This window comes from Dermacentor andersoni, chromosome 4 (assembly GCF_023375885.2).
Source record: "Dermacentor andersoni chromosome 4, qqDerAnde1_hic_scaffold, whole genome shotgun sequence".
Lineage (NCBI taxonomy): Eukaryota > Metazoa > Arthropoda > Arachnida > Ixodida > Ixodidae > Dermacentor > Dermacentor andersoni.
In genome coordinates, this window is record NC_092817.1 from 4,851,072 (window position 1) to 4,864,254 (window position 13,183).

Consider the following 13,183-nt stretch of genomic DNA (forward strand, 5'->3'; position numbering starts at 1 on the left):
CTGTGGCTTCTGAAAAATCTTTGGCATGGAACTTTCTCTGCTTGTTCAGCACCAAGCCCTTTGCTGGATAATTTGCTTTAGACGTTTAAAAGAAGTAAGCTGTTCCACGAGGTAGAGTATCTTTGAAAGTGTTTTCTGGCCAGTACTTCTGCAATTTTGTCCAGGGGCATGCAGAAATTTTCATTGCTCAAGTAACACTACCTCCGAGCTATGTTGTTTTGAACAGAATATTTACATGTGTAAAATTGTTCACAATTTCGGTGAACAAGTTTCGTGAGCCAATCTGTGTTACAATGTTACTGCACGAAACAAAACACGCCTTTGTGTACTGAAAGTTTATCGAGTGTTATCGCTGGTTCAATTTGTTTTCTGTTTTCACCGACGCGAATTGTGTAGTAGCAGTAAAAAGCGCCTTTATTATGTGGATAGCCTTGTACTTCCTGGAATGCACGCGAGCACCAGCAATTACGCTGGAACCTTCAGTGAGTCATGTGTAAAAGCTTTCATACTTGACCTGCAGATAAAATTTCGACGATTGACAAGTGTGCTCGCCGCTAACATTGTGCTGAGTGTTACTTGCCAATTTTCATAAAAATTTGTTAAAGACGAAGATGAAAGGAACACACACGACAGGACTGGCGCTATTTCCAACTGGCGTTTATTTCAAACGATCAACGGACCAATTTCACCGAATGTACTTCAGACGTTGTGTATCAGATACCCTTAGATTGTGGACGCGCTTATATAGGACAAACCAGCCAGTGCTTCAATGACAGGGCTAGACAGCACAATAATGACGTTAGAAAAGGATACGGTAGTCACTTGGCTGAACACTGCAAAAAGTGCACATGCACACCCATGTTTGGTGACACAACTTTTTTTAGGAAAGAAAACACAAAAAGAAAATGCGAAATAGTTTAAGCATATTTATAATGAAAGCAGGTGACAAGCGCATCAGCTGCCTTTCTTTGGTTTTGCAAGAAAAACAAGTGATGTTTCTTTCAAGGTATCTAGGCACATTAACTGATTGACCATACAATCGCGTGTATGATGTGATTCACTTATACAATCTTTTGTGTGTATGATGATGTATCTGATGATAATGATGTACCTGATATGCAGAGCATATATAGATGATTGTTTGAAATAAACGCCAGTTGGAAGTAGTGCCAGCCCTGTCGTATGTGTTCTTATTGTTTTCATCTTTAGCGCATTTTTAATAAAACTGTCAATACGAACCCATTCACCCAAACCAAGGTATTGTTGTTACTTGCTTTTGCTGGGCACAGGTTTACCCAATATACAGTTAGGTTTGTGACTTGTGTTGTGCCACTGAGTAGTGGAGGTAGTAGTTTTTCATTGTCACTACAATGGGACATTTGGTGGAGGTGCTTATGTGTTAATGTACCGGATGTCCTTGCAAACCCACGAACTAAGCCCCAACAGCGAAGACAATGCCACCTCCGAACCATCGAGCTAACCACAGACTACCAAGCTGTCCCCAGAGCATGGACTTCTACCAAGGCCTAGTCAGTAGCCACGATGACGGATGCAGCATCCATTGCAGCCATTGTAACGAAACAGCACGGGGAGCCACCTAACTTTAGTAGAGCTTCCTCAAACAACCTGTAAACCTGGCTCGAGACTTTTGGGAGGGTCTGGGCCTTCATCAACTAGACCTGTAAGGAAAAGCTGCACCACGTATGCTTTTTCTTGGGAGACACTGTGAGGACTTGGTTTTAAGAACTGGGAGTCCTTACTTATGATGTGGGACCAGTTCTGCAGCAACTTCCTTAAGACGTTCACAAGCATCTGAAAAGAAAGGACTGAAGTTCTACTGAAAACCCGAGTGCAGCTACCTATCGAGAATTGCCATCTTTACAGAAGAGATGACCCATCTTTTCTGCCATGCCGACCAGGAAATGTTCGAGGAGAAGAAAGTTCACCTCCTCATGCGTGGTGTGAAGCAAATACTTTTCGCTGGAACGATATGGAACCCACTGAAGATGGTCAGATTTCCTTTTTGAGGCCATCAACAAGACACCTGAAATGCAGAACAAGCAATGCAACCACTGCATGCTCACGCAAAATGCGCCGAAGTTCAATCACTGGGCACTGATGACCTATACAAGACCATTGGAGAGGTTGTGTGGGAGGAGCTTCACAAATTGCTCTCTTCATCTCGGCCTCAAGTGGCTTTGATTGCTGACATTGTACATGAATAGATCCAGCAGTCGCTAGGAGTCCCTGAATCACTGCAGCCTTGCTTAGCAGTGATGAGTTATGCTGCCTACTGTCAGATCCCCCCTCCGCACCCATGTCAGGCCCCACTGCAGTTTCATCACCAACCGCCGCAACCCGCCTGTCTGCCTGCGAAACACCCTGATGAAAACAAACGTATGGTGTGCCCCCGACCACTGCCCACTGTGATATCATTGCAAAGAAGCGGGCCACTTTTACTGCCGATGCCCAAACCGCGAGATGGGCTTACAAAGCCTACTAGGGAACATGTAAGATTGCTGACTACATTGCAGCCACTGAGTGGAAACTTCGACAGCCTTCCTGTTCATCGTTGCCTAGATGATGTCACTGCAGTGCCAACCATACATTGGCCCGTCCTACAGCTGGTCCATCAGCCCTTATCCAGAAAACTGAAAGCAGCAGCTGATGGAGGTGCTGTTGCTGTTAGTCGAAGTGCCAAAGATTCTTCACCACTGACACTTCAACTTCCATCTCAGTGACATAGCAACAACACGACACCACCCAAATGAAGCCTTGAAACCAAGAAAATGCCGCCTGATGAACATTTGACGACTCACCTTGGACTTGACGCCACGCCCTAGCTTTGATGCAAGACTGCAAGGTTGCTCCCTTTACGCCAGGCTCAGAGTAGTATCGATATGGTGACGGTACTCGCCATTCTGGATACCCGGGAGTGCTAGCTTTTGGACGCCGAGAGACACGCAGACGCGACAAACGAATGATACGTGGCCCGGGGCTTCCCGGTAGGCGCTGAAATCTTTTCCCTTTTTATTTTTACACGCAAGTGTTAAGTGCTGTTCAATTTCAGTGAAAATATATTGTGTACCTAGGCGCGTTCAAGACCGCGTGCGTGTGTGACGTTCGGTAAACAAGATGTTAGGACCAGGAAGAATTGATACTGTATTGTGCAACTTATGACAATCAGCGAAACCCGCAAAGGGTGGACAAATCAGTGGATCTGTACTTTAGTCAACCAAGGGAACAGGCGGGCTTCAGGAAGGGATTCTCTAGGATGGATAACATCCATATCATTAATGAGGTTATCGAGAAGTCTGCAGAGTACAATAATACGATAAGCCTCTCTATATGGCTTTCATAGATTATGAAAATGCATTTGATTCAGTAGAGATACCAGCAGTCATAGAGGCATTGTGTAATCAAGGACTACAGACCGCTTACATAAATACCTTGGAAAATATCTACAGAGATTCCACAGCCACCTTAATTCTACTCACGAAAAGTAGGAAGATGCCTATAAAGGAATCGGACAAGGAGACACAATCTCTCCAATGATATTCACTGCGTGCGTGGAAGAAATATTCAAGCTATTGAACTGGGAAGCTTTAGGAGTAAGGATCGACGGCAAATACCTCAGCAACCTTCGGTTTGCCGATGACATTGTTCTATTCAGCAGCACTGCGGACGAGTTACAACAAATGATTGAGGACCTTAACAGAGAGAGTGTAAGAGTGGGGCTGAAGATTAATATGCAGAAGAACAAAGATAATGATAAATAACCAGACAAGGGAACAAGAGTTCAAGATCGCAAGTCAGCCGCTAAAGTCTGTGAAGGAGTATGTTTACCTAGGTCAACTAATCACAGGGAACCCTGACCATGAGAAGGAAATTCAAAAAAGAATAAAAATGGGTTGGATCGCATACGACAGACATCGTGAACTCCTGAGCGGGAGCTTACTGTTACCATGGAACAGGAAAATGTACAATCAGTGCATTTTACCGGTGCTGACATATGGGGAAGAGACAGATATTGGCAAAGAAGCTTGACAACAAGTTAAGGACTGCGCAAAGAGCGTTGGAACGAAGAATGCTAGGGATAACTTTAAGAGACGGAAACGGGTATAGACGACATTCTAATTGACATGAGAAAAAAATGGCGCTGGGCAGGTCTTGTAATTCGTAGAGTAGATAACCGTTGGACTGTTAGGGTGACAGAATGGGTACCAAGAGAAGGGAAGCGCAATAGAGGAAGACAGAAGACTAGGTGGTGTAACCAAATTAGGAAATTTGTGGGTGCTAGTTGGAATCGGCTGGCGCAGGACAGGGGTAATTGGAGATCGCGGGGAGAGGCCTTCATCCTGCAGTGGACATAAAATAGGATGATGATGATGACGATGATGTACTTTCTGGGCCAGCACGATGCAGTCATCGACCTAAAGTCGAAGTTGATAACGCTGTCCACAGCGCAGGCAATACTGCTGCATAGGACTTTCAGTTGCCATGCCTTTAGTGTACTTGAAGATCAAGTCAGCACACCGCTCCTTCACCAGATGTTACATAGTGACGAAGAACTACAATGACACATTGCAAGTCGCAAAACTAATTCCTTATAGGGCGAACCTGCACCCAGCAAAAGCAAGTAACACTCAACACACTGATAGCAGTACCTACACAACATTCTGAGAACTGTATCTTTTTATAACCCACAAACTACTATATCATTATTTGCAGCTTTATAAATCTGCCTTAGAATTTTCTGCTGACAAAAGAAAAAGGCTCATGTACGCATCCGTATCTTAAAGCTTATTGCATACAAGGCTTTGTGTGTTGTGCGAATAAAATAGGGAGCTAGCTGGAGTGTCCGTGGCGTTTGTGCTGCAAAATTGGCTTCTTACATCCAAATATCTTTATGTTCATCGTCTTAGAGGGGAAATCTGGCGTGTTTTACGGAACCTGAAGGATCGGTGCCACAGAATTGACGACGTCAAGCTGATGACTGACCATATGGTTCGGAAGGTTCAGAAGCACTTCCATGCTGCTCGAATAGCCACTGGAGGGTAAGGCTTCTGTCAGTTTAATTAGTTAAGTCGCAGAAATATTTGAAATGATCACAGGTATCCTTTTTGGATATGCATAACTGCCAACTCTTCCTAATTTACTGTAAAGTTTACGAATTTGAGTTTCGTTAACATTTTATGAAATTTGCATCATGTTTTATTAAAAAATGTCTTCAGTTTGTGAAAACATTTTAAAGATGTCAAAGGATAAGGCAACCCGCCGTGGTTGCTCAGTGGCTATGGTGTTAGGCTGCTGAGCACGAGGTCGCGGGATCGAATCCCGGCCATGGCGGCTGCATTTCGATGGGGGCGAAATGCGAAAACACCTGTGTACTTAGATTTAGGTGCACGTTAAAGAACCCCAGGTGGTCGAAATTTCCGGAGTCCTCCACTACGGCGTGCCTCATAATCAGAAAGTCGTTTTGGCACGTAAAAACCCATAATTTGCAAAGGATAAGGCAGCGCCAGATAAGAAAATTTATACAAGAATACAAATTTATACCTCTTCCTCCCCCTCACTGTGAATTTTTATGCATTTTAATGTTTACAGATTGGCAAGTGTGCATATGGATACATACAAGTTTTGATGAACGCAACATAGTTGTAAGCTGTACTAGATTGCAATGTGGCATGTAATAAGAACTTTTTGAAGAAAGAATACTTCATATTAAAAAAGATCCATTCACAAGACGAAACTGTCTCCACATGGATATGAATGCAATACCTTCCTTCTTATCTGCAACTACTCCATTTTGTCCATCTCCAAATATTTATTGCTTGTCAAAGACTTACTATGTTGTAAACTTTGACGGCTGCTTTCTTACAGTGAGAATTGAATACTTGAGTTGAAATCTGTTGTTTGACTTGGTCCTTGTTAGAACTATTACATTCTTGATTATAACATGTTTTAAACGTTCTAACTTGTGCTAAAAAAACTCAGCAGTAGGAAATATTGTAGTCAACTGAAGTAGCATTACAAACTGAACTTGCCTTACCCGCCGTGATTGCTCAGTGGCTATGGTGTTGGGCTGCTGAGCACGAGGTCGCAGGATCGAATCCCGGCCACGGTAGCCGCATTTCGATGGGGGCGAATTGCGGAAACACCCATGTAATTAGATTTAGGTGCTCGGTAAAAAACCCCAGGTGGTCAAAATTCCCGGAGTCCTCTATTACGGCGTGCCTCTTAATCAGAAAGTGGATTTGGCACATAATATTTTTAATAATAACCGCATAATATTTTTTTGGACTTGCATTACGAACTGAACTGAGCTTTTAGAAAGAAATACACCCAGGCAACTTATTCTTAGACAGGTAACAGCACGTCTTGCTGCCTTACTTTATCACTTAATGCTGTTAATGGTCGTCAACAGGGAATTTCAGTGAACTTGTTTAATTTGCTGCTCAATTTCAATGTCTTGCTCAGCAACTGTGCTACGATATTTTTTCTATTATTGCAATTCCTGAAGAAACTCATCCTGTTTGAACAAACATTTGTGTTCTTGTTGTAAATGGAATTTTTGTTTTGGGGGGAACAGAGGGTCAAGACTTCTGGCCAAGTCAGACATGAGGACATAACAGATTGCATAAGTCTCGGTTTGTAGGATTGAACCTTATTCTGACAAGTTTGTGCCTTTATGATATAAATATCTGGCAGCATAGTAATAGTTTTACTCAGCATGTGTAATGATTGTGACTCGGGGGACCCTGAAACGATTTTGATGATCTGGTACAAATGTACTAAGTCGCTAGGACAGGAGCTTCTGGTCATTAAGTGACACATTTAAGTGCTTCGTGTAAGGCGTCTAATTTATATAAGGTTTTCAAAGTGAGCATTGCTATCAATCGCAGTGGTGCCACTTCCCTGAGTTTTCAGCCACCTCATCACCATCTACGTAGCGGGCATGAATTATGTCAGACGGGCATGCTACCCAATTGGCTACCTATGCTGCGTCATCGATAATTTTTCAAACTTTATGGTGACCAAATGTTCGTAATAGTTGGAATGTTGGTTAACATGTTTCTATAAAAATATGTATTGGAAAGAGAATACATGACAATTTATCGCTACTTTCAAGCACTTCCAGCATTCAGCAAGTGTCTGTTTGTGTTCAACTAGTTCTATGTTGACGCGAGCTGCACGGTCAGTGTTGGTCTTGAGGTTTCTTTTTGCAAGGACCATGAATCGCCCTTGTTGTGTTGTGGGCTGCAAATCAAGCGATTAGCAACATGTCATACTGCGATATTGTCCCTGTGCAAGGCAACAGGCAAGTGGAGTGGCTGCAGTGCCTCAGCCTGTCGGTATCGAGTTGGCACCAGGATCTACGTGTTTCTGACTGTCACTTCCCACCAGAGGATTACTACCACAATAAAGAGTTTTAACGTGTCTGGTATTTCGGTAAATGCAGATGGTCTGGGCATCCTTGCCGGATGGGCGGAGGTGCAAATGTGAGTAAATTTCATTTCGCAAGGTGCAGCCACCTGGTGGCACAGAACTCAACCAGACAAACCCAGAGCTAATATAGCAATAACCAGGTGTATTCTACTTTGCTGCTGATCTAAATTTTCAACAACAGCGTAATTTTGAACCATAAATGTATTTACTGAGGGTGCAGGGGAGACTTGCGCCACCCCCTCCCACTGTCTGCACTGACAAAAGTGGCGGAGGGGGCAAATTGTACCATTTGCCCTACTCCACCCCACTTTTGTTGAAAGTGGGCGCTTTCAGCTGCACACAAGAAAATCCAGCAAAACTACAGCTGAAGCAAAATTTTCTTTTAATAAGATGGCCACATAAGTAATGCTTTTTATTATTGTGATAGTCATTGTATGGACATTACAAGTGCATTTTTGCCATCGCCGTGATGTTCCGTGTAAAGTCCAATGGTGATAATACTGTCACCGCTGTTATGGTTGGGGTTGGGCATGAAATACATTATAGCTGGCCCATGCCGTCGTCCAACTTATCCACACTGAGGACATTGTTGAAACCTCGGAGGGACTTGTTCTCATCGAGGACGAGGAATATGGGATTTATTTACAGTATCTACATGAGAATGTTACAGTTCATCAGTCTAACATGACTGAAAGAGGAATGTCCACCCTAGATCCCTAGGTGAGGGAAAACGGCCGTTCGACCAAACGGAGCATTCAAAGTCATTGTTGCCGACCCGCCTTTGAGGGGGAGGGTTTACACACTCACTTCTGCACAGGTTTCACTGACCACACCAAGGTGAGAGGGTTTTCGCAGACATGGGTCTTGCCCCGAGCAGACGCCTCTTCATCCCGCGTCTGTCCATGACTTCTAAGCCTCGTGAGACGGTCGCAAGACATCTTCTCCCAGCTGTTCCACTGCTTCGAACAAGGCGTGACAGCCACTGTGAATCCACTAACAATACTTGGTCTGCCGACCGTGTTTAGTCATAGTGGCGCCGAGGGGGGGTTGATGCAGCACGTCGTCGTCCCTACAAAACGAGTTGCCGCAGCAGGTGGGGAAGGGATCCAAGGTCGCTTCTGGGAAGCTCACCACCTCCGCAGCTGTGGCTCGCTGGGAAAATTTTGTGGGTTGGTACCCTAGCAGGCCGTTTGTAACTGCACGTCGTATGCTGTATGTGCGACTGAAAGCATGTGAAGGAAGCCAACGATTGTGGCTCAATGTGACCTGCACGAAGGAAGAAAGCTTAGAGGAAAGGCGCCGTCTTCCGTTGTGCTAAAGGCTGTGTGGGGATTAGAGGGAGCAGGGGTGACATTGTGCTCCAGCTGTAACTGCACATTTCGCAACCGGGTGCAAGGGGAACTGACGATCACGGCTCAATCTCAATTGCCATATATGGAGGAAAGCAAGGATGCAGTGTGGGAGGTAGGGAGGTGGGGCAGTTTCGGCTCTGCCAAAAAGTGCATACTTTGCATGGCCGTGCCCAGTCACACACGCCGTGTCTTCAAAGGGATCTGCAGACAACTCGTACCTTTGTGTGCGCTGTGTTTTCGTCACTCTTGCATCGAAGTGATAGACCACACGAAGATCACTTTGCTTGCTGCTGCCGCCGCACTTGCTCACACCAGCGTTTTGACAGAGTGTCCGTGCTCATCAATTACCGCGGCTCACTTGGTAGAACATTGCACGTGAAATGCGAAGGTTGTGGGATCGTTCCCCATCTGCAGCAAGTTGTTTTTTCATCCACTTTCATTTCCATTAATTTATCGTTTCTTTATTTCATTAATAAGTACAAGTAATTTCCCCTATGTTGTCCTTGGTGTCAGTGTTTGTTGGCTTCTTATGATACATCCCGGAACAAGTTATATGATAATTAGCCGCTAAGACGACTCTAACTATATTCCATGTTTCATTTACTTTCTATATTTACGTAGTTCACAGTGGTAAATATTGTGGAATTCCCATCTGCTGTCAATACATAGACCCGGGAAGGAAATGGACAGCCCCATGTTTGTTCGCCAGAATAAAACTCTAGTCCTTCCAAGTTTGATTCAGCTAATTAACTAGGAAGTATGCTCATTTGCAAATTACAAAGAAACATGTTTTGTTTCATGCACCCCTTTTGACTGCACCCTGGTCAACGCACATTGTCGGTCTCATCGTGGCTCGGTTTAATGGCCTCCTGTGTCTAAACGGTGCTCCGTCGCACCTGCGTCAACACCTGCACCTTTAAAAGCCTTTCAGCAGTAGCTCTGTGTATGTGTGACGTAGTGCATGGCCTAGTGTGTGCCTGATAGTTCTTTGTATTTCGCATAAATGACAAATACATAATTTTATGAATAGTTGCATACCAACAGAACTCTATACCAATATAATATATACCACCATAGCAGCTTTGCTGGTCAGCTACCTTCACAGGGGGGAATGGGTCCTCACTTTCTTCCCGGTATCCTTGGTAAATAATGCGGGGAACATGAAGAGCGATAAATGTTTATTCTGTGTAGGTTCATTACAGCCTTTGTAGAAAGATACTCATTCAAGTGTTCTAGGCTGCCATACTGCCACTAATCGAAATGTTTCCCTGATTCCTAAAACTGTACAAGATACGATTTTGAAATTATGTGAGAAATATGGATAATTTTAAGTGCAATGCGTTGCAAAACCTTTATGTTTCTGCTTTAAATGCAGATACTGCAGGTAATTACTAAATCCTTCCATGGTGGCTTCATGCATCATGCAAGAGTCATAGTTTGTTTCTCTGGTGTCCTCAGTGAGCTAAACAGGATATGTTGTTTAGATCTTGGGAGAACTAGGGGCATGGTATGGGTAATGTGTAGGTGATGATTCAAATGGGTGGGTTAAATGCACCTTTTCCAGTAGATTACGTATGTTAGTGGTCCATAGTGTTGTTAGTGTGTTTTTAGAGTGGTGTAAAGCTTAAGCTGCTGCACTGGCATGATTACAACTACAATTGAGGTCGAGTTTTGGAAACATAAGAGCAACAACACGTCAAGTTTACATGCATTGTTAAATGTGTGTTGATCAAATACAGCTTTAAAAAATCATAAGAAAGCATTCGAAACTATCTCGCTGCTGTTCTTAGCTAGGTGTCCCGATGTCCCAAAAGAACTCTGTTTCAGCAATTTTATACTTTGAAGGAATAAGCAGCATTTTAAATGCAATGTGTCGTGAAGTTCTAACGTTTCTGGCTTACTTGGAGGGGTTACAAATAATTATTGAACCCTCTCTTTTTTTATTTTTACTTCATGCATTAATATTAAGTTCGCCTGGTGTCCCCATTGAACTAAACGAGGCAGCTTCTTTACACTTGGTGACTCTAAGGACTAGGTAAAGTTTAAAATACAAGGGTAATTCGGGCTTTCACAATAAATTACATATGCAAGCAAACTAGAGTGTTATGAGCCTGTCTAACGAGCGGGGTAGAATTGAGCCCACCGCCGTAGCAGTACTGTAAACGCTGGCAAGACCAAATTTAGCTAAAGTTAAATGCGGTTGGATCAAATACAGCTTTTGTAAAACATTTCTTACTCAAATGTTAGAGGGTGTATTATGGCCGCTATCAGCTATGCTTCCCAATGTCCTACCATATCTGTATTTTACAACAGGTTTATATTTTGTGGAAAGAGGAGGGAGGTCGTTTTAATGCAATGTGTGCCAAAATTTTTGCATTCCCGGTCCAGTTAGAAGCGTTGCAAATAATTACTGAGCCGTCTTTATTTTCCTCCTATACTCATGCATCATAAGCTGTTCCTAGTTGGTTTCAATGGTGTCATTCGGGAACTAAACAAGGCACTTTACTTATATTTGGCCGAAAGAAAAAGGGTGCGTTATGGGCAATATGTAGGCAAACTTAAAAGTCGGGACTAGTTATGACACTTGCAATGAACTACGCATGCAAGCTCTCCGGAGCTTTATGAATGTGTTTTATGAACAAAGAATTCATCCGCTGCCCTGGGAGAACTGTGAACCCAGCTAATATCAAACCTAGTGATAATTGGGTGCGCTAGACAGCACACCATGGTAAATGTTCTGGCGAAGTAACGTGTGCTGATGAATTACTGGCTTCTTAAAATTCCCAACAGGAGCTCCAAAACGTTACATGTCTGCATGATTTGAAACGGAAGAGGCATATATGGGCAAGCTTTAGAGTATGCAATATAATTACAAGGAACTGAAACTTTTATTGCAACTGCTTGAAAGCAACAGTCTTGCTGGAAATTGGGTCATAATTCTCCATTGTCGCACACATCTGCTATCCTTGTTTCTTGTGAATATTGCAAGTCATTTATCTGTATTATACTTTTTGTGCATGACCTCAACAATACTATTACGTTAACTAGTGATACTTTCATGCTGTAGACTTAAACACCAAGTACATTTCTTTGTTTAATTATTAAAATTGTTTGTGGCAAATGTCCTTTTTATGTGTGCTATACTGCTGCTACTGGGTGGGATCAGGGGCCTCTGTCAGGCATTCATTGCCTTTGTCCCTGTATCATCTTGAAATCTTATGCGGTAGTTGCAAGAAATAAATGCAAATTCAAATTTTCACCATGGTTCACCATGTGTGATTGATAAATAGGTCTGTTTGTTAGATATGAAAATAACTGACAGATGCACTTCCAGGCTCTGTCATATAACATAATAGTAAATTGCTATATATATATATATATATATATATATATATATATATATATATATATATATATATAGTAGCGATGAAGAGGGATGCTATAGTGGGCCACCCTCTTTAGCTCTTTTGCTTGGGGAACGCCGTTCATGCTTGGAGTCCGCGCCCGGCTCTAACGGTTGGTCCCAAACGCTGGTGGCTAATAAATGCCTTTAAAAGGGGAGCTATGAGGAGCTACACAGGCAGCACTTGTTGACACGTTGCCCTTCATCGCGAGACGAACACATTGCTTGTTTGGCTACCATCTCCGACCAATCAGCGCTGCTTGAAGAAATGAAAGCGTTTGTCCGGGAGGAAGTTGCATGCCAGCTCTCTTTGATTACCTTCGCTCAGCCGCCATGTATACAACAGCCTGGCTCAAATTTTATGGCTTCGCTCCATCACGCGATCGTGCAGGAAATCGCCGAGGTCTTACCAGACCGGCGCAATCATTTTTCTGCGGCTGTTCCACTAAGCTACGCTGAAGTCGTGCCACCCCAACAGGGCCCGGTAGCTGCACCAGCCAGCTACTCTCTTCAAGTATACCTCTCCATTATGCCGACATCATGGCTAGGCCCCAAATGCAGTGCGCCATGCAGTCATACCAGCAGCCACCCCATACTGCACAGCCTGTGGCCATGTTGCCCCAGAGACGTGTTGCCCCAAGTGGCGTGCTCCTGACAACCAGCCCATATTTACGGACCAGAACAAATTTTTCTTCAGCTGCGAGGCTTTCTTTTCGAGGAACCCGCATGGGCTTCTTTTGTAGTGATTGCTATGATTGGGTGGATGTCTCATTTTCCCTTAATTACTTCTCTCCATCCTGCGGGTTTCCACAGAACTATTATATGCTTTGCATGCGGATACGCCAGTCACGTCACACATTATTGTAATCTTGTGCAGCTGCCTAGTGCCGCACCACCCGTGACCAGCCAGCCCAACTGTCCATATAACAACCACTCGTCGGCTATGTCGCCGACTTTGCTCCCGACACCAACTACTTGC

The 13,183-nt window shown here is 43.7% G+C and overlaps 1 protein-coding gene across 1 annotated transcript in view; it reads left to right on the plus strand.

The window, feature by feature from the left end:
• Window positions 1-13,183, plus strand: part of LOC126535916 (sorting nexin-25-like) — a 92,780-nt gene that overhangs the window by 962 nt on the left and 78,635 nt on the right. Inside the window, exon 4 of the mRNA XM_050182769.3 lies at window positions 4,926-5,057. Coding sequence (XP_050038726.1) covers window positions 4,926-5,057 — 132 coding nt within the window. The remainder of the gene's footprint in view (window positions 1-4,925; window positions 5,058-13,183) is intronic.